Source organism: Equus caballus, chromosome 24 (genome assembly GCF_041296265.1).
Source record: "Equus caballus isolate H_3958 breed thoroughbred chromosome 24, TB-T2T, whole genome shotgun sequence".
In the NCBI taxonomy this organism is placed as follows: Eukaryota; Metazoa; Chordata; class Mammalia; order Perissodactyla; family Equidae; genus Equus; species Equus caballus.
In genome coordinates, this window is record NC_091707.1 from 46,456,661 (window position 1) to 46,479,766 (window position 23,106).

General features: G+C 42.6%; 1 protein-coding gene across 1 annotated transcript in view; it reads left to right on the top strand.

Moving 5' to 3' along the window:
• The window catches only part of KCNK13 (potassium two pore domain channel subfamily K member 13), an 88,842-nt gene extending 84,464 nt beyond the window's left edge, over nt 1-4,378 (top strand). The window contains exon 2 of the mRNA XM_023628263.2: nt 2,326-4,378. Coding sequence (XP_023484031.2) covers nt 2,326-3,218 — 893 coding nt within the window. The 3' untranslated portion in view covers nt 3,219-4,378. The remainder of the gene's footprint in view (nt 1-2,325) is intronic.
• Nucleotides 4,379-23,106: the final 18,728 nt, after the last annotated feature.

Consider the following 23,106-nt stretch of genomic DNA (forward strand, 5'->3'; position numbering starts at 1 on the left):
CAGTTTCTGGAATATAGTCGGGTCAATAAACAGCCCCAGATGAGTGTTTCTCCTTTTTCCTGTGTCGCCTCAGTTCTGCTTCCAATGAAGACAGCAGCGTTGCCCCTGTGCCCTCACAGCTTTGGGGCAAGGACTCCAGCTCCCATTTTTCTATCTTCTCAATGAGGAAATGTTCACAAGCTTTACTGGTTCCAGGAATTCACTGAGCCAGACGAGGTGCCCCAACGTCCTTTGATAATCAGGGACAAATTACTCGATACTTCGAGTAGTCCTCAGTTTTCTTTGGACTGGGAAGAAAAAGACATTGCTCTCAGCTCAAACTCACTAAGATTTTTCTTAATTCTCCACTCCTTCAACCCCCTCATTTCAACTTGAGCTTGGGGATAGTAATAAAGATACTAACAAGAGAAAACCCAGCAAAGGCAAAGTATTTATTTACATAACGAAGATACCTAATAAATGATATTAGATACCAAATAAACCTCCACTGCCAAGAGATGCTGAGGGCCTTTGATTTTGAAAGCAAGAGTTCTCAGAGAAGAGATTATGGTATGATTTTTCTCTCTGCCATTAAGAGCCATCACAGTTACTCCCGGTGGAATTATTCCTGGTCCCTCACTCCTTCCTTAGCAAATCATCCTGCCCATTCCACTCCATCCCACCCAGCTGAAAAGCTCAATCAGTATCTTCCTCCAGTCTCTTGGGTCTAGGCTGTTAATTTCTTGCCCTAATGTAGACACTTGTGTGCTGAGAAAGGAAAACTGAATTTAATTGGAAAGCTAAATGGTAACACAGTAGGCACATCTAGGTGTTGGGGAAAGGCGGCCCCTTGGCTCCACCTGAGGAGAGAAGGAGATCAGAATCGCAGGAGCCCACACACCATGAGGTCTCATCTGACCACTTCCCAGAGTGCACTGGGAGGCAGCCACGGGCCGAGCTGTGGCAACAGAGAAAAGTGTTGTCTTGGGGACAAGCAGGGTATTCTCAGGAAAGAAGATAATGGATGAGTCCTTGAGTTCACAATGATGCAGCCCAAGTTAGGAAACTGAACTTGATACTAAAGAAAAAATGGAACCAAGAAGGTTTGTTCTGAATAAGAAACTGAACCTGGGGAGGCATGCTCAGTACTTTTTTTGAATATGTTTGTATTCAGAGTGACTTTGATGTCCGTTCCCTCAAACAAATCAAACTTCTCATGGTTACAGAATTATTTGCTTGGAAGGAGCCCATGTCGCTCAGGGTGGGCTGACCCTCAGGGCCCCTCAGTGAGAAATGCTGAATGTATCAGTGCTCTTTTCTGTTTCTCATTTTTCTTAGTGACGCCCATTGTCCTGCAATCGGTATTCTTAGTAACATGTCTGTGTGCATGGGTAGAAAGGTCAAGAAGGTGGAAATTGCAAACAGTAAGAGGCAAAGGCAAGAGAGACGTTTTCTATTTTATTGGACGATACCAACACTGAGTTTCACTCCCAAAACATAAGAATTTTGTTTAAAAGATGGGAAAGACTTAAGCAAATTTCTCATTTCTACATAGGCTGGCACATGCTGTTTCTCTGCCTGGAACAGCGCCCCCCACCCCCCCCCCACCACCAGCACCAGTACCACCACCACCACACACACACCCCTCCTCCTTGCTTGCCTAACTCCTTTTTAGCCTTCAGGCCCTGCTTAGTCTCCCCAGAACCCCAAGTCTGAGATGAGTTCCCCTCTTAGCAGCACCCATAGGACCCTGTACAACACACAACAGTTATCACAGCACAAAACTTATCACACGATATTGCAGTCACCTCACTAGACTAGAGTTTCATGAGGGAGGGGTCCAGATCTGTCCTTTCTGTGTTTCTATCCCCAGTTCCTGGAAGGGCACTCAATAAGTGTTCATGGAATAAATGAATTCCAGTGAGTCTGTATAAGCCTTTCTTTGGATGAGCCTTTGTTTATCTGTCTGAACAATGTCTGTTGATTATGGTTGTTCAGGTTGTGTACTGTACAAGGACATCTAGCAGAGTCAGGAGGGGAGGCTGGAATCCAGCCGCCATTCTCATCACCAAGCCATTTTTCTCTGGCTGTATCCACCCTGAGGAAGAGGTACCTTTTTCTGATTTGCACAATGGCACCATATGGGCTTTCAGCAGGGCAGCTCTGATCAACACTTAATGTCTTCAAAAGGGAGTGAGAATTCTCCCTCTCACTCCTAGAAAGGCTAGGACTGAGAGCTTTTATGAAACTGTTTCTTTAGGTCCTTTGCCAGCCATCAAAGCCAAGATCTTAACCCATTCACAGCACAGACCTCCCTCACTCTTCTCTAATTTTTGTCTCTTGCAGGGTTTGGGATGACGACTCCAGCAACAGTAGGAGGAAAAGTCTTTCTGATCTTTTATGGCCTCATTGGGTGCGCCAGTACCATCTTGTTCTTCAACCTCTTCCTGGAGCGCCTGATCACCGTCATTGCCTACATCATGAAATCATGCCACCAGCGGCAGCTCCAGAGACGAGGGACCCTGCCCCCGGCGAGCCTGAAGAACCCAGGGAAGTTGGAGGTGGATAGCTTGGCTGGCTGGAAGCCCTCCGTGTACTACGTCATGCTGATCCTGTGCATGGCCTCCCTTCTCATCTCCTGCTGCGCATCAGCCATGTACACCTCCATCGAAGGGTGGAGCTACTTTGACTCACTCTACTTCTGCTTTGTAGCTTTCAGCACCATTGGCTTTGGGGACCTCGTCAGTAGCCAGAACGCCCAGTATGATAGCCAAGGCCTCTACCGCTTTGCCAACTTTGTCTTCATCCTCATGGGTGTCTGCTGCATTTACTCCTTGTTCAATGTCATCTCCATCCTCATCAAACAGTCTGTGAACTGGATTCTAAGGAAAATAGATGGCGGGTGCTGCCAACAATGCCAAAGAAATCTCTTGTGGTCACGGAGCAACGTGGTGATGCCAGGCAATGTCCAGACACGGTGCAACATCTCCATAGAAACGGATGGGGTGATGGAGAGTGACACGGATGGGCGGCGTCTCTCGGGGGAGATGATCTCCATGAAGGACTTCTTAGCAGCCAACAAGGTCTCGATGGCCATCCTCCAGAAGCAGCTATCTGAAACGGCCAACGGCTGCCCCCACCAGAGCAGCATGGTGTCCCGGGACAATGAATTCTCAGGGGGCGTAGGAGCCTTTGCGATAATGAACAACAGGCTAGCAGAGACGAGTGGGGACAGGTAGGAGCAAGGAGCGGACGCTGGCATGGAGGCCTAGGGGAGAGTGGGCGATGAGGGGACTGTCATTCAGTTCGGCTCTGCGCCATGGCTGGGTTCATCCTGGAGCTGCTCCTTCTGGCCTCCTCAAGTCCAGCTTTAGAAGTCTCGTCTTCTTGGCTCCAACAAACAGCCACCTTTCAGGGCTGCGGGAACCTGAGCCTCAATACCTTTCTGTTTATTTTTATTATTTACGACTAAACTCAGTATTTTAAAAATGAACCACAAAAGCAGTCTAAGACATTGCACTGTTTCTTTACTTACCTCGCTGCAGGGTTTTAACTGCCTACGAGAGGGAGGGTTTATGGAAGCCTGGATTTCTCGCAGCTCTGTTCTTCCTTTGGAAATAAAAGTCCTGAAGGTCCTAATTTTCCTCTGGAACTCTGAATGCCTGAATCCACTGCCTCTCGCGGCCCCTTTGAAAAAGAGCAGAAAACGTTGGAGAATGGGCCTGGACTCTGGGCTTCCTTCAGAGCAGATTTCTTCGCAGTGCTGTGGACATGGAAACCATCTATTCTACTTTTTATACCTGCGCCTCTGCTTTTGTTTTTCCCTTCTTTTATTTTTCAGATCTTAATGCGTGGCTAAGGTGTCTGTGGACCTCTGTGTGGTAAGAAAACTAAATTCGGCTTCCAGCCTTTAAGTGCAGTAAGGTGATGGGGAGGCTCACTTTTGTAACTAAAGAATATAGCTGAGGGGGCCGGCCCAGTGGCCTAGTGGTTAACTTCGGTGCACTCCACTTCGGTGGCCCGGGCTCACGGGTTCGGATCACAGGCCTGGATCAACATCACTCGTCAGCCATGTTGTGGCAGCATCTCACATATAAAATAGAGGAATATTGGCAGAGGTGTTAGCTCAGAGCGAATCTTCCTCAAGCAAAGAAGAGGAAAATTGGCAACAGATGTTAGCTCAGGGCAAAATCTTCCTCAGCAAAAAAACAATATATATGTGTGTGTGCATATGTGTATATGTATATGTATATATATATATATATATATATCTCTGAACATTTTCCCTCTGAATGGTCACAGGTTCCATTTCATTTTTACCAGGGCTTGGGGCCCATTGCAAAGATAATGGCTGACTATTTATTAGAACTGAAAATTTAATAAATCCTCATTTTATTAACTGAGATTACATGAGTGCTCATTATGAACAGTGGGGGTGTGGAGGGAGTACCTCATTAAATAGGCATTTATTGTGCTCAGATTAAAAGGAAGCAGGAAATTAAACTTTAGAGATATGAGCATCATCTTCGATACTTGAATGGAGAAAGATTCTAGCCCAGATAATGAAATGTGGCTTCTCTTGTCTAATCTGTTTCAGTTCTGCCTTCTCGGATTGTCACAAGTCTGTTACATGACCTCCCAAGCATTTAAAACGTCCATGCTAGGAACAAGAACTGCTGATCTTCATGTAAGCAGGAGAGAACATTTTGGGGGATGAGAGCAGAGTTAAAAAGAGAGAGCTGTTGGGGCCGGCCCCATAGCGTAGTGATTAAGTTTGGTGCGCTCTGCTTCAGTGGCCCAGGTTCAGTTCCCAGGCGTGGACCTACACCACTCGTCTGTGGCCATGGTGTGGTGGCAGCCCACATGCAAAATAGAGTAAGATTGGCACAGATGTTAGCTCAGGGCAAATCTTCCTCAAGCAAGAAAAGAAGATTGACAATGGACGTTAACTCAGGGCAAATCTTCCTCAGTAAAAAAAAAAAAAAAAAATAGAGATAGCTGTTGTTTTTGTGAGATAAGAGTGGTGTACACACAGCACTTCTAGAAATGATGAGGAAAGACCAGTGCAGCAAAGACGATAAAGCAGAAAACCTATGCCTAGTGAAACTGAAATGTTGAGCAGAAAGCATCAGAGCTGGGAGGACCCTTAGGACCCATCCCATCCAGCCGCCTCTTTTTTACACAAGGGAACAGAGGCACCAAGGGATTGCTTCTTGTCTCGGCTCTTAGGGCCGATGCTGTGCAGCTAGAACCCCAGTCCTCTGATGGAGAAGTCTGGGCTCTTCGCGGGTGCTCCACACAGCCTCAGAATCCTCCCTCAAGGGCTCCCTCTTCAGGCTGTGTTGCTTTTTCCTCCGGCTGGCACATCCGTGTATTTTCCGTACAATACCCGAAGTGCCCACAGCAGAAGTCCTGTAAGCAGCAGCGCTGGGCTTTGAACTTAGGGCTGTGCAGCTCCAAAGTCAGAGATGTTCAGCTATTACCGTATATCACTCTTAAAGGGAAGCATCCTGAAGCTACTGCAAAACCCTTGTTAGGAACCTCTGATCACAAACTGAGCTTCCCGTGGGCTCTACCGTGCACCAGCACTGTGGGGATGGCGAGAGGAGCTGGGTCCCTGCCCCTGGGGGATTTCTTGATCTCCATGTTCCTGGTACTGGCACAAAGCAGGTCCTTGCTTCTCTAACCCAGGTCCCTGGAGAACTGGGAGGTGTGCCAGGATGCCAAGGAGCATCAGTGTAAGGAAGGCTCATCTTCCTAGAGGGTCAGCTTTACGAAATGATTTTTGCAGAGATGTTGTATCAAAACACACGACTGTATTAAGTAGGATCCAAAATTGGCATAAACTTTAAACATGAAAAAAAATTGAGCTTTTGATGAGTTTCCTGAGGAGTCCTCTCAGGGTCTTGGGGAATGAGTTTGTTCTGCTCTGGGTTGGGGGTTCCCTAGAGTAAACAGTTGAGAACCAGTATAAGGAGAGAAATGCAGTACATTTACAAAGAATGGATGGAGAAATAAATGGATGGAGGAATGGATGGAGAGAGGGATGGAGGGAAGAGGGATGGAGGGAGGGATGGATGGGAGTAACATATGCCAAAAAAATTGCAAAATCAGGAATTCTTATTTACAAATCCTTATAGGTCTTTCTATAGTTACTCTTAGGCATGAATTGGTCAACAGGGGAATTTCTAGTTAGTAATCAGCTGGAGTTCAAAACCTGGAGCCCGCAAATCCCCTAATGTTACGTATGTACATACAGGTGTGAGAGGAAACACACACGTGCATACACGTGCATTTTCCTGGGTAATGAGCTTCACGGTTCCCATCATGTTTCCGAAGGAGTCTTCATGTCTTCACTAGACTTAGAATGTTTACTGCTATTTTCTCTTGTCCCCTTTGTCCCCACTCAGCAGGTCTCTAGCCCCTCACCAGTTCTCTCTATTCTGTTCTCTCTGAACCATCACCATATGGCCTCCCCAGCAGAAATCATGTTCTGCTACCCTGGCAGCTTACTGGCAAAGAGGAGAGTGACTGTTTGCAGAAGGCATTGAGGTTGGCCCAGGCTCCTCTGTTTAGGAAGGCAGAGACTCCCTGGAGTGAGAAAGGGACCCACTGACACGACATCCATGAAGCTCTCAGGCTTCGTCCATGGCTTGGCTCACAGCTGGGCTGTCTTGCGTTCTCTGTGGTGTTATAAACATGAACCAGCCTTTAATTCAGGGGCCTCGAAGCCAAGACATGGAGTTTCTCACATGACCGTCGTCCCACACCACTTGCACAAGTTTTGCCATATCTCCATGCTACCTGAAATAGTATCTTCTTAATATTTTAATCAACTCAGTTTTTAATTAGTTTTGTTTTAAAAAGAAACTTTGTCTCACTAACTGGATGGACAGCTAGTATCACTTGTTTTAAATAGAAAATACAGTCGTCGTAAAAATCAATAAAATGAAGATAAAGCTATGTTATTAAATTCTAGCCAGAGCCTGTATCCTCGTAAGGGCTCTGAGCCTGAGACCTTTCCTCTCTTGGTTAAAAATGGAGATTGACAAGAGTCGGGGAGGTGTTAAAGACACACTAGCACCAAACAAACTTTCTCCATGATGTAACTTTCAAAAGGACTGGAAAAGAATTCGAAAGGGAATAACTTTCTCACTGTGTGATTTGATGTTAATTCATTCCAAGCCTGAGGGCCTCTAAAATCATTTCATGTTGCACCCAAATCATTGGTGTACATTCCACACTGGGAGCTACAGAACATTACCAAAGTATAGCACAGTTTCTGAGGTCAGGCCACCGCATGGTGAAGACCAGTTCTTGAGTCTGAACACCAGCCCTGACAGTTCCAACGTGGGAGAGGGTGGGCAGTCTGTCAACCTCATGGTGCTCCAGTCCCTCTGCACCTGTGATATGCAAATGTTTACAGCGTCGGATCAAATGTGGTGATGCTGGGGCAGGCCTTTGTGGTCCCTCAGGAACTGGATGGGCAGTGGGTGCTGCTGGTCCACGTGCTGGGGGACGGAGGGGGGAATATTACATCCAACAATGAAAGATTTCCTTTTGTTCTTGCACCTGATACCCAGCACTTGCCACACTGTTTCGATAATGGTTCTCAATTATTAAATGGCGTCACTCTTGGTGATGGTTTTATACTAAAGCAAAAGACCCCAAAACCTTTATTTTTGTTCCACTGAGTCCTTTCATTTCAGTATAAACCAAGCCAATTGAACGATTTGACACAGTAAAATGTTTTGGAAAAGCTGTAGGAATATCTTGTGTATTGCTGGAATTTTATGGTCTTTAAGGCTTACCCATTCACAATGGTAATATTTTGTCCTTCATAACCACATTGTGAAGTAGGCAAGGCACTTCAGATTGCCTTTAATCTTTTCTAAAATAAGAGATAAATAATCATATTTTACATACAAATGAACTGGGGTTCAGATTGACAGTAGATTCGAGGATAAGCTTTAAAATTATACAGACTGGGTTTGAATTTTGGCTTTGTCACTTTTTGGCTATATGAACTTGGGAAAGTTATTTAAGGCCTCAAAGCCTGGTTTCCTCATCTGCAATGTGTCTGCATTGCTGCATCACTGCCCCAGCTGAAGGGGATGATCCGGATCTGGGCTCTCACATCAGAGCCTGTGGTACCGAAGCCCTGGCTGCTGAAGGATGAAATGTTTCAGCATTCCAGAAGCCAGGGGATAAACAAGATCAGCTTCTAGAAGGGCCCATTTTATTCCAAGGTTTGGGAAGAAAAGGAAGTTTCCTCCTCTCTATTTGATGTTTTTTAAAACATTCTTTTACGATCACATGGAAATTGTCTCTGGGAAGCCAGGATGGTTCAACATTTGCAAATCAATATGATACATCACATTACTACAATGAAAGATAAAAATCACCTGATCATCTCAATAGAAGCAGGAAAAGTTTTTGATAAAATACAATATCCTTTTATGATAAAAAAACTCTCAACAAATTGGGTATAGAAGGAATGTACCTGACAATAAAGGCTGTATGTGATAAGCACACAGTTAACATCGTATTCAACAGGGAAAGGCTGAAATCATTTCCTCTAAGATCAGGAATAAAACAAGGCTGCCCACTCTCCCCACTCTTATTAAGCATGACAATGGAAGCCCTAGCCAGAGCAATTAGGCAAGAAAAAGACACAAAAGGCATCAGAATTGGAAAGGAAGAAGTAAAATTGTTTCTGGCTGCAGATGATATGATCTTATATATAGAAAATCCAGAAGACTCCACAAAAAAAACTATTAGAATCAATGAATTCAGTAAAGTTGCAGGATACAAAATCAACATACAGAAATTTAGTTGTATTTCTATACACTAACAATGAAATATATGAAAAAGAAATAAAATCCCATTTACAATGGGATCGAAAACAATAAAATACTTAGGAATAAATTTAACCAAGGAGGTGAAAGACCTGTGCACTGAAAACTATAAGACTTTGATGAAAGAAACTGAAGAAGACACAAATAAATGGAAAGATATCCTGTGTTCATGGATTGGAAAAATTGATATTGTTAAAATGTCCATATTACTGTAGGGGAGGAGGACATTTCCTCTCCCCAAATGGGGGTTCGTCTGGCCGGAGAACAAATTAAATTCACATGAGAAAGAATAGCAAGAGAAAATTAAACAAAGCTTTATGAGGAACCATGGCCCGGGGCCTTTCTTCCCGAAGGAAGAAAGGGCACCGAAGAAGTGGGGTGCACATAGTGGTTATATACCCCAAACAGGGTGTTTCACATGTGATTGAAATGTCCCTCCCACAATAGTCACAAGATTGCCCTGTCAGCACAGTGCTTGATGGACACAGCAGGTAGTGGTCTGCTATCTCGGTGGGCGTAGCAGGAGGCAAGTCGATTGTCTGGAGCTGGGCGGTCACAGGTGAGCACAGCAATCAGTTCCTAACCTAAAGAAAGATGCTTAATCCTTAAAGAAATGCCAAAGTTGGGAGGGGGAGGGAAGTCAGTTACAGGAGGTTACCAGACTAGCACAATAAAATGCAGATTTAAGTCCTTGCCTTTGGTATTGATTAAGAGTTTTTAGAGAGAAGGTCATCTCCTTTCTTCTTCCTGGTACAGAGAGGGAGGCACCTTTTACAGATAGAGATTTACCTTACAAATGTAAACGTGTCCTAACAAAGGGCGAGTTTCATTCCTCAGAGCCTCCTTCCCTGTCCCAGTTTATCCAAAGCAATCAGCCTCAAATAATCCTGATGCCAAAGAGACATATCTTGGGGTGGCCAATTCCAGGTCCCCACACTACCCAAAGCCATCTATAGATTCAGTGCAATCCCTTTAAAATTCCAATGGCGTTTTTCACATAAATAGAAAAATACAATCCTAAAATTTGTATGAAACCACAGAAGACCTTGAATAGCCAAAGCAACACTGAGAAAGAAGAACAAATCTGGAGGCATCACATTTCCTAATTCCCAGCTACATGACAAAGCTGTGGTACTCAACAGTATGGTATTAGCATAAAAACAGACACATAAACCAATGGAACAGAATCAAAAGCCCAGAAATAAATCCATGCATATACAGTCAACTAATATTTGACAAGGGAGCCAAGAATACTCAGTGGCGAAAAGTAAGTCTCTTCAATAAATGGTACTGGGAAAACTGGGTATTACATGCAAAAGAATGAAACTAGACTCCTATCCTACACCACTCAAAAGAAAAAACTCAAAATGGATTAAAGATTTAAATATGAGACCTGAAACCATAAAATTTCTGGAAGAAAACATAGACAAAAAGCTCCTTGACATTGGTCTTGGCAATGATTTTTTTGGATATGAAACCCAAAACACAAGCAACAAAAGCAAAAATAAAGGGGACTACATCAAACTAAAAAGCTTCTGCACAGCAAAAGAAATAATCAACAAAATGAAAAGGCAACCTACAGAAATGGGAGAAAATATTTGCAATCTGTCTGATAAGAGGTTAATATCAAAAATATATATAAGGAACTCATGCAACTCAGCAAAAAAAGCAAACAATCGGATTAAAAATGGGCAGAGGACCTGAATAAACTTTCTTCCAAAGAAGACGTACAAATGACCAACAGGACAATACAAGATGCTTGACATCACTAATCATCAGAGACCTACAAATCAAAACCACAGTGAGATATCACCTCACACCTGTTAGGATATCTATTATCAGAAGACAAGTGGGAAATGCCGCTGAGGATGTGGAGAAAGGGGATCCTTGTGCACTGTTGCTGGGAATATAAATCGGCTCAGCCACTATGGAAAACTGCATGGAGGCTCCTCAAAAAATTAAAAATAGAACTACCACATGATCCGGCAATCCCACTCCTGGGACTATATCCAAAGGAAATGAAGTCATTTTCTCAAAGAGATATTTGCGCTCACAGGTTCACCACAGCAATATTCACAAAAGCCAAGGTATGGAAACATCCTAAGTGTTTGTCTACAGATGAGTGGGTAAAGATGTGGTGTATACATACATAATGAAATATTATTCACCCGTGATAAAGAAGGAAACCCTGCCATTTGTGAAACATGGATGGACCTCAAGAGCATTATGGTAAGTGAAATACGTCAGACAAAAAAAGACAAATGACATGAGATCGAATGATTTCACTGATACGTGGAATCTAAAAACAAACAAAAAAATGAACTCATAGATAGAGAAAACAGATTGGTGGTTGCCAGGGGCTGAAGGGTGGGGGGACATGGGGAGATGTTGGTCAAAGGGTACAAACTTCCAGTTAAAGATGAATAAGTTCTGGGGATCTAATGTACAGCATGGTGACTGTAGTTTACTGTATTATATACTTGAAAGTTGCTGAAAGAATGGATCTTAAATCTTCTCACCACACACACACACACACACACAAAGGTAACTATGTGAGGTGATGGGCATGTTGACTAATTCTATGGTGGTCATCATCTGCTGTATATATGTGTGTTAAATCATCGCACTGTACACCTTAAACTTACACGATTTCTATATGTCAAGTTTATCTCAATAAAGGGGAAAAAAATAAAACATTCCTTTTAAAAAAATATAGAACAAAATGCATAATTCACATGAATTTTAAAGATAAAACAGAAGACCTAGGAGAAATTTCAACACTGCGTTGGACTGTACTGCCAGGCTCCAGGAAGTTCATTTGCTGTTTCCCCAGCTTAGGGTGCTTTGATGGAAATATGTGAGATGCACTCTTATAAAGGGCTTCCAACACTCCCTGAGACACAGCAAATGGCTCCATGATGGCAGTTCTGGTTTTTATCAAGTAACCTCAAAATCACACCAGGACATAAGAGAACAAGGATTATAACCTAAGTCCTCTGCATCCCGGCCCCTTGATCTTAGACTTGAAGAGAGAACTGCCAGTCTTAAACCTCCATCCATTGCCAGGTGAATTTGAAAGTTAAAGGAGGAGGCAGGGGAACAGTGCCCCTGGGTCACGTCATTCCTGAGATTACAGGTCTGGCCCCTCTCTCAGGGACCAGCAGGTTGGTTCATTCTTGGGGATCCACCCTGAGGTCCAGGCTGCTTGCAACAAGAGTCTTCATTCCTGTGCCAGCGAGGTTGGACTAGAACATTTCTCTAAAAAGCTTTAGCACAGGAAGCAGGCTTTTTACATTATTTCTTCTCTTTTCAGAGTCCCCTTTATTTCTTCTCTTTTCAGAATAGCTAAAAATCAGCCCTCTTGGGGTTTCATCCCAAAACAAGGTGTGTTCTCTGTGATCACACAGGAATGGGGTTATCCATAGCCCTGTGTACCACGTGGGCAGCAATGAGGACATCCCCACCCCTTGTTTGAACAGAAAAATGTACTGAAGGATTCAATCTTTTGATACAGAAAAAAGGTGGCCCAGTTAGTTTGATAGATTGTCTTGTCGCCTTTTTGAAAAATTTAGCTCCTGCTCCCAGTGGTATGCTAATGACATGGGATGGAAGTATACCAGATGAGATGGGAGTTCTCACCCCGGCTGTGCATCAGCATCTCCTGGGGAACTTTGTCAACATGATAGACTCCCAGGTCCTATCCCAGACCTATGGAGAAATATTCTCTGCTGCTGGAACCCCAGAAGTATATTTTGCACCATTTTCTTTGGTGACGTTGACGTGCAGCCAGAGTTGAGAACTCTTGTTTAGGAGCTTGTTCTCTTGGGTCCCAGAAATTATCATATCTTGTTGGCCAATTGATCTAAAGAGAACAGTGCTTTCCCCTGGCGTGCTCCTTTATAAAGAACTTCCATGTGTTCCACGTGTCAGATAACACTGACAACTGTCCTGTGAAGAAGGCATTACCATTCCCATTTTGCTGATGAGCAAACTGAGGCTCAGAAAAATTTAATGACCTGATGAAATTTCTAGTCTCTGCTCCTAGATGTAGAGAGCTGGAAGGAGCATCACTCTGAGCCAAACAATGAAAAAGAGTTGGATTAACTTCAAATTCACCACTTTTTGGAAATCATTGGAGAGCGGATGTTGCAGAGAAACCAACTGACCCAATTTGTGAGCAGAAACAGGCATCTTCAGAGAGAGGAGTCATAAGTGCTCACAAACCTGGGGTATTAGTTTAGCTAGAATAATTGATGAATTGGTGAATGATGAGTCTAGCCTGGTGGGACAGTGTGAAGCCCCTGAGGCCCACAGAAATTGGGGGAGCCCACACCCTCTTTCAGGCCTTTTCTCCATGAACCCCACTGGGTGCTCACAGAAAAGACAAGAAAGAGCTCCAAGAAAGTGTCCACTGTGGTGCAAACCTGGGGGAGAGGAATAGCAGATGTGCAGGAAGAGAAACTCTACCAGGATCCTCCTCTCCTATCTTCTCTGTGGAACAGAAGCCTTGATCAGGGGAGGGAGGGGCAACAAAATCTGCTTCCCTTGGGGCACTGGCGAAACTCCGGGCAGTGAGGGGAAGAGAACAAGGAAAAAATAATCCCTACTCCTGGGGGAGAGGCAGGAATATGGGCTGCACCACCAGCTACAGCCAGGGGACGGGCAGGAGACCTAAGAAGACCATGCCCCTGACACCTAACGACACAGCGCCTGTCTAAAACTAAGGCTGAAGCAGAACAACAGAAACACTCCTAGCACCCTCCCTACCAAGCTAACAGGCTTCGGATAACGAGGAACAGTGGAATAATGCTGAGAGAAAGATAAGTGTGCAAAGAGACCTCCTCTGACATACAGTGCAAGGAGAAGACCCAAAGCTCAAGCAGACATTGCTCTAGCAAATCAAGTTACATCCCAAACACAGATATTGCTACTGGAATGGGAAGCCTGACGTGCACTGAGGGTAACCACAGCAACAACAAACTTCAAATCCAGCCCAGCTCTCAACTAGATTAAGTCAGACATTCACACTAAGCGTTTATCAGTAGGAAAGGCATGTTCATACCTAGGTGTAAACACTCTTTACCTCAGTCTCTGCTGACATACACAAGACGTCCAGCTTTCAACAAAAAGTCTTGAGGCATACAAAAAAAAACCCCAAACATTCCCCAGAGACAAAGCAATCATTGGAACCAGACTCAGATTTGAAACAGATGTTGGAAATATCTAGCAGGGAATTTAAAATAACTATGATTAATATGTTAAAGGTACAAGAGGAAAAGGTGAACATTATGCATGATCAGATAGATAATTTCAGTAGAGAGATAGAAACTACAAGACAGAATCAAGTGGAAATGCTAGAAATAAAAAACATAGTAACAGAGATGAACAATGCCTTCAACTGACACAGCCAAGAAGAGAATCCATGAACTTGAAGATAGGTCAATAGAAATTACCCACACTAAAATAAAGAGACGAAAGAGTGGGAAAATAACAAACCATGACATCCAGGAGCTTTGGGACAATATCAAATGGAGTAACATGTGGGTAATTGGAATTGTAGAAGGAGAAAAGAGAGAACAGAGCAGAGGAAATATTCAAAGAAATAATAGCTGAGAATTTGCCAAAATTAATGACAGAAACCAAGATCTAAGAAGCTCACCTTACAGGTTATATATATATATTTATAAATACACACACACACATATGTGCACACCCCCCCCCCCCCCCCCCGTGTGTCCCCATCAGGCTATGCCACTGTTCCAGATCCCAATGTCTCCTTGGAATGAATCTCTTTTCTGCCCGTCAGAGCCATTTCTCATAATCTTGAATTGCCCAGATGCCAAAATAACTACTCTGGAAACTCTGCTCCCCGTAAGTTATCAGATGAAGGTAATGATTTAGCATCCTGGATTTATGGAGAATGTGGTGCTTTTTTGTTTTTAAGGGATTTTAGAAAAGAAAATCACCTCCTAGTTGTCCTTGGGCAGAAGATTTCTGTGTATCCCTAGGGCATTTGCTGACTGAATTTTTTTAGTCCTCCCAGCCGCTGGCCTTGGAATTTAAGTCATTACAGAAAGACCAGCCAGAGGGAGCTGTGCATCTGGTATGCACCACCTTCCTCTAAATCATCAGAATCACCTAGGGAGATTTTTTAAATGCAGATTTTCAGGGCTTTCCCCAAACCTTCTCAATCAGAATCTCCATGGGTGGGGCTAGGAAATCTGCATTTGTAATACGCATCCCCCTCCCCATAAAAATCAGTCCTTCTGCATATTAACTTTTGAGAACCACGGGTCTGTGGGATGAGATGGCGGGAAGAAAGGGAATAGCCTCAAAGACGCAGCATCTACCTCGGATTTGGTGAGAAGGCTTCACGGACACCGAGATACTTACAGCACAGCTTTGTGCATCCAGGTTGGTTGGGCTGAGGGCCATTGAGACGATCAAAAATCTGCATATTACACCCCTCCCCATGACTTAGTCCTGACTTTCTCTGACCTCTGTGTGATCTTGGGCACCACCCCAAGCCCTTTTCCACGTGCAATAGAAGCATGCACCTCTGCCTTTTCATGGGCTCTGGTGAGTATGTGCAATTTTCAATAAATATCAAGGCCCATCCTGTGTGAGCTGCTTTGAAGGTACAGAACAAATTCTGGGTAGTCCCTGACTTCAGGAACACACTCAACACTGCAAGAGCACATTCTATAACTAAGGGCTGAAATAAAGTATTATCAGAAAAGCCGGGGTGATCAAGAAGGACTGAGAAAGTCAAGGAAGTCTTGGAAGAGGTTGGCTGGGAGCTAGGACTGGGAGAAGGGATACAAGAAGTAGAAAGCTCTCTGCCAAAGGCGTAAGTACGTGAGAAAGAAAGAATGAACATCCTGATTCCAAGGACAGAGACTGTGTCTTCCATCAATATTGAGTATTTATGAGCACCTCCCATGCACAATGGATGTCAGGAGTAAGAACCAAGTGCAAAGCTGGAGGAAACTGCTCACTCGTATTTTCCTGGAATTCTGTTTCTCTCTCCTCTGAGGAGAACCTGCCTCACTCTTCTCCTCTGTTTACTGGAATCTCTGATTCTTTCCTTCCAGATCACCCTGGGCCCTCCAGGATATCACACTAACTGCACGGATCCTTTAAACCCCCTGGAGTTGGCTTAGCTCTAACCGGAAGGGAGGGTATGACCAGTGTCAATGCCTCATACTCCCGAAGGAGGGTGAGTGGGACAGAGGAGTATGCTGAGCTGAGACACCACCTAGAAAGGATGGGCAGGCAATGGCCCATTGTGTTAGTCTGGGTTCTGTAGAAAAACAGAACCAATAGGATGTGTAGACATATAGACAGAGATTTATTTTAAGGAACTGGCTCATGTGATTGTCGGGGCTGACAAGTCCAAAATCTGCAGGGCAGGTGGCAGGCTGGAGACCCAGGGAAGAGTTGATGTTACAGTTCAAGTCCAGAGACAGTCTGGAGGCAGAATCCCCTTTTTCTCAGGGGACTTCAGTCTTTTTCTCTTGAATCTTCAACTGATTGGATGAGGCCCACCCACATTATGGAAGGTAATCTGCTTCACTCAAAGTCTACTGATTTAAATGTTGATCTCATCTTAAAAATACCTTCGCAGCAACATCTAGACTGGTGTTTGACCAAATATCTGGGTACCTTGGCCAAGCCAAGTTGACACACAAAATTAACCATCATCCCCTATTAAACCCCTCAGAGTCTGAAGCAAAAAAAAAAAAAAAATCAGAAACCTTAATCCCCTCCAGTCCGGCTTCTGGGAGAAGGCACAAAATGGCACTCTCTCGCCTCAGAGGTCTGGACATCCGCTTTGAGGGCCGGGTGAGCACTCCTCAAGTTCCAAGGTCCTGCCTCCACCACTCTCCCTCAGCTCTGGGGGTGATAGCTGCTCTCTGCAGTTGCTGCCTCTGAATTCCCAGAGACTCCTCTCTCACCTCTGAGTAGTTAACTGCCTTTCACTAAGTGACAATTCTTTCTGCTAAATTTTCCCTGTTTGAATTGCTGGTGTGGTTTCTGTCCCCAGATGGACTCCAGTGGAATCAGAGGGAGATCCCTGAGGAGATGGCCTTGCTCTTTCCCTTCCCTAGTACAGCTGGGAGACTGAAGACGGAAGGAAAAGAGAAAATTCTATCCTCCGCCAAGAAAGGAAGCTTCTCTCTCTTGTTCCCTACTCCAGTCTTTTCCCTTGAACAGAGTGTTCTCTACTCTAGTTGTGCATTTGAATCATTTGAAAGCTTTAAAAAAACATGATGCCCCATTTCTATCTCCAGAGATCCTGGCTCCGCTGGCCTGGGCTGATGCTCAGTTATGAATATTTTTTAATAGTTTCCATAACTGTTGCAAGTACTTCGTTTGCATGAAGTACTAAATTTATGCTCTATAACTTACTGCATATTCTGTGTTTCTATGTATTTTTTATTTTCCCTGAGCTATATTTTGTAAGATTTGTTTTGAAATGCTAGCCTGGCTCAGGAGAAACGAAGTTTTGTCCTCACTCAGACTAGAGAGGAGAGTGCAAATAGGAGATTCAGACTGGACCAGCATCCCTTGCCTCCTGTGATGACATCTCACACACTCTTCTTTGTTGGCTCCATGTGTCAAACTATAATTGTCAGAAAGTTAAAATCATAACTCTCAAACAAATATATAGTGAGGAAAAATAAAAGATTTCTTTAACTCAATGAGAGAACAAAGAAGAAACAAGAAAGGAGAGCTGTCAAATCTGGTTCAAAGGATGATAGGAGATACATAATACATATGTACGCACACACACATACACACACACACACACACACCCCATGTACACAGTGAAGGAAAGGGTGCTGGAATAAGATTGCTAAATTAGATACAAAACTGGTTAATGCTAACAGATACATACAGAACCCTCCACCTAACAACAGCAGAATACACATTTTTCTCAAGTGCACGTGGAACATTCTCTGGGAGAGACTATTGGGCCACAAAACAAGTCTTAATAAAAAGATTGAAACGATACAAAGTATGTTTTCCAATCATAATAGAGTGAATCTAAAAATCAATAGCAGAAGGAAAACTGGAAAATTCACAAATATGTGGAAATTAAATAACACTCTTAAGCAACCAATAAGTCAGAGAAGAAATCAAAAGAGAAATCAGAAAATATCTTGAGACAAATAAAAATGAAAACACAACATACTAAAACTTATGGAATGCAGCAGAAACAGTGTTAAGAGGAAGATTTATGGCTATAAGTGCTTACATTAAAAAAGAAAAAAGTTCTCAAATTCACAACCTACACCTTAAGGAATGAGAAAAAGAACAAAGTAAACCCAAAACTAGCAGAAGGAAGGAAATAATAAAAAGTAAAGTAGAGATAAGTAAAATAAAGAATACAATAATAGAGAAAAGTAAACAAGGCCAAGAATTGGTTCCTCAAAAAGATCAACAAAGTTGAGAAACATTTAGCTAGATTGACTAAGAAAAAATGAGACAAGACCCAAATAACTAAAATCAGGAATGAAATTGGGGACATTACTACCAATTTTACAAAAATAAAAAGATTATAAGAGAGTACTATGAACACATGTATGCCAACAAATTGAATAACCTAGATGAAATGTACAAATTTCTAGAAACATACAGTCTGCTAAGACTGAATCACGAAGAAATAGAAAATCTGAATAGATCTTTAAAGAGACTGAATCCATAATCAAAAACCTCCCAACAAAGAAAAGGCCTGGACCAGATGGCTCCGTTGGTGAAATCTAAACAATTAAAAAAGAATCCATGCCAATCCTTCCCAAACTCTTCCAAAATATTTAAGAGGAGAGAACACTTCCTAACTCATTCTATGAGGCTGGATTACTCTGATACCAAAGTCAGACAAGAGCACTGCAAGAAAAGACAACTACAGACCACCATCCCTTGTGAACATTAATGCAAAAATCCTCAAAAACATACTGGCAAGCTGAATTCAACAGTGTACTGAAAGGATTATACACCACGACCAAGTGGGATTTATTCCTGGAATGCCAGAATGATTCAACATACAAAAATGAATCAGTGTAATAGACCACATTAACAGAATAAAGAGGGGGAAAGCGCACGCTCATCTTGATGCAGAAAAAGTATTTAACAAAATTTGACACCCTTTCATGATAAAATAAAAACACTCAACAAACTAGGAACAGAAGGAAACTTCCTCAACATAATAAAGACCTCATGTGAAAAGCCCACGGCTAATATCATGCTCAGTGGTGAAAGACTGAAAGTTTTTCCTCTAAAATCGAGAACAAGATGAGGATGCCCACTTTAGGGAGTTCTAGTCAACATAGTATTGAAAGTTCTAGCCAGAGCAATTAGGCAAGAAAAAGAATCTATGAGTGAAACATCTAATTTAAAAAGAAAGAAAGAAATGTAATTATTTCAACCTCAATATTTTCGTTACTTAATTTTACATGGATCTTTTGAGAAATATCATCTCTTGAAAAGAAGAAACATTTATTTGAAGTTTAATGATTTCTTCTATTTCATGCCAGTTATGTCTCCTATTTAATTTAAGTAAAATTAAATTTAATTTCTTAAATGTCATATATAGACTTGTTCCATTTTTGCAATAGCTTTTCTTTCTACAACTGTGTATCCATCCATTCATTCATCTATTATTTATCTGTTTATCTATCTGTATTCTGATGCCTAAAAAGATGTCTGAAATTATGTTCACAATATCTTTGATGTTTATTTCTGGGTCATAGTATGTGGGATAATTTTTAACTTTCATACTTGGATTTTTCTGCAGTATTTAAATTTTTTGTAGAAAGCACTGACCATTTTTGTAAATCCAGTAGACATTTTTCTTAAGAGACCACACAAAACTTGGAAATAAATATACTAAGATGCTAACAGTAACTAATTCTGAGTTGTAATATGGTTGACTCTTAATTGTTTCTTTGTAGTTATCTACTGTTTTTACATATTCAGAAATTAAAATAATATAAAATAAAATGGATTCAGTATTATGTAGTGGAAAAATCAGACAGATCTCCATTTAAATATTGGCAAGTCTGTTACTTTCTCTGACTTTTGGCTTCCTCATCAGTGAAATAGAATAATTATGCTAACCTTACAGCTGAGTTACACAGCTTAAAAGATATAATGTCTGTAAAATGGCCAGAAGTTCCTGGCTCAGAGTAAGCACTTAATAAAGGGACTAACTTTGACTCCGTTCTGGAAGATTCCCAGCTGTGTTTATGGACGTGTTACTGTCTCGCTCCTCTCTTAGAGTCATTCTGTGACCGTCTCTTTCTCAGCTATCACCGTGCCTATTGGACAAGCCACTCTTCACTACCTCTCCTAGTTGGTGCTCCTAAAATAGACACCTAAGTGAGTTTTAAATTTTTTATTAAATACTAGTTAGTAAAGCTGAAAGAGAGTCTAAGCAAGAATGACTGGCTTTACTGTTAGGGGTTTTATGGCAGCTATTTCAAGCATTTTAGGGCCAAATCTGTGCATTGCTATGCTCATCCAATCATTCCTTTATTTAGCAAACATTTATTGATCATCTACCACCTGCCGGGTCCTACCCTGGGCATTAAAGGTAGAAAGATGAATAAGGCACATTCTAGTCTTACGAGATTTATAGACTTCAGACTTTATTCCACAGTATGGAACTTGCCAAAAAATTGGCCTCAGATGCTCAGACGGGTGGTAATGTGGATTTCCCTGCCCTTTAGGATCTAGGTCAGTTCAAACCCACCCCCCCTTTCCAAGATTGCCGTGAATTCTAGGGGAGTCATTGCTTTCGCCGTCATCTCTAGCTCTCAGATTCTTAGTAGTCTAACTAGTGTTTTTTTAAATGGATCCTTAAATGCCATCCTGTGTGAACACATGTATGTGGTTCCTGTTGTGTGTACCCCCTACAAGCACCCAGGCATCGTTCTTTTGGCCTCTCTCTCCATCTTCTCTTCTGTAATGGTTAATTGTATGCACCATCTTGACTGGGCCACAGGATGCCTAGATATCTGGTTAGACATTATTTCTGGGTGTGTCTTGGGGGTGTTTCTAGAAGAGATTAGCATTTGAATCCACAGACAGAGTAAAGCAGATGGCCCTCACCTGTGTGGGTAGGCATCATCCCATCCCCTGAGGGCCCCAGTAAGGAAAAAGGTGGAGGAAGGTTGAATTCACTCTCAACCTGACTGCTTGAGCTGGGACATCAATATTCTCCTGCCCTTGGAGCTCCTGGTTCTCAGGCCTTCGAACTACATCACCAGCTTTCTGGGTCTCTAGCTTGCAGACAGCAGATCGTGGGACTTCGCCTCCATAATCACACGAGCCAATTCCTCATAATAAATCTCTTTATCGATGTCTATATCTATAATCTATCTACCTATTTATTTATCTATCTATCTCCTATTGTTCTGTTTCTCTGGAGCACCCCGACAAATACACCATCCCACTTCACTTCTCATCTTCTTCTAGATCATTCTGGGGAACTACCAATTCTTCTCACCTTTTATAAAGAATTGTGGTAGTTCCTCTTCTTCACTGTCCTCCCCTTCTGAATTACACCCCTTCAATGTGAAAAGGGCCTATTGTTGAATCTAATAAATATCCCTAATTAGCTTCACAAAGGAGAAGAATTCTTTAAAATTATTGCTGATAAGGATGCCACTATATATTGTAATCAAAGATCTTTCTCGAGTATGGAGTTGTCGCGGGTGGGAATATCCAGTTACAACTGTCTACTTGTTTTTGATCCAAAACATTTCCTATTTCGTTTATTTTACTTTCTTCTCAGAGCGGTGATGGGGGTTGGAGGGTTGAATCATAACGTGGCGTGAAAACCTTTGTGTGAAGCAGATAGACGGCTTCTTGTTGAATATTTCGAGTATCCATTCTCTATGTTGACAGTGAAGACAATTGTTCTTCATCTACAGAAATGTCTCTTACTCAGAGGCTCTCAAAGAAAAATTTAAGAAACGTTCTCCCAATCAATTCCACTTTCAGAGACTTACATAAGAGGACCGTTAATCAGAACTCTAAATTGTTCAATGAATAGGATGGATCAGCCGAGGGGAGTGGATACTGCTCACCAGTCATAATGATGTTACTTGATAAGTTTCTTAGTCTAAGTCACAGAGACACGCTCATTGCAGGGCAGCTCCAACGGTCACTTTTAAGTCCAGTCAGTTGGTTGCATTTCAGCCACTGAGCACCTTTGGCTGCTGCTGCTGCTAAGTAGATAAAGAGATTGATTCATAGATGTTACAACATTTCCATCCCCAGACTCTCTATTTTCTTAGACTCAGCTTAACCCCTGTGATCTCTCACTTCTCCCATTCTCTTAATTTCCTGGTCCCTTAATCTCTTCACTTCAAAAGTCCACTTCTGGGGGCTGGCCCCATCACCGAGTGGTTAAGTTCGCGCGCTCTGCTGCAGGCGGCCCAGTGTTTCGTTGGTTCAAATCCTGGGTGCAGACATGGCACTGCTCATCAAACCACGCTGAGGCAGCGTCCCACATACCACAACTAGAAGGACCCACAATGAAGAATATACAACTATGTACCAGAGGGGCTTTGGAGAGAAAAAGGAAAAAATAAAATCTTTAAAAAAAAAAATAAAAAATAAAAAATTCCACTTCTGGTGCCTCCCATGACCTGACCTGAGCCAATTAGGTCATTTACAATTCTTAGGTTCTCTGTGCGAGGTGATGGGACCACCAAAAGGCCTGAGATGAAAGAGAGTAGCTACCCTCACCAAACACTGCTTCCAGGAAACAATGAAAGCAAGTCTTAGACCAAAGTCCATCCTACATGTAGATATTTATTAAATAATCATTTATCAGCATGCAGGTCCCAAACCGGTTTATGCAGCCTATTCCATGAGCTTGATGAAGACCCAGCTCCTGTTCTTCCACATTCTCTGAGCACTCAGCATAAAGCACTCATCAGGACGGGTGGACCAATAGTCAGCATCAGAACCAGAATCTCTAGGTTCCGTGTTAGACACGGCACCATTTAGGGACTTGGCTGAGATACTGGGTTCAATCAATGCCCCTTGGTGTCTTTGATTGGCTCCCTCTGTGATGACAGCTAACACTTACTGAATTCTTGCTGTGTGCCAGGCATGGTGCTAAACACCTTATATACATTATTTTATGTAGTTCCCATAATAACCATATGATGTGGGAATAATTATGATCCCTCTCTTACAGCTAAGGAGCTGGAGCTCAGAGAAGTGACTTGTCCAAGGTTACAGAAGTTAA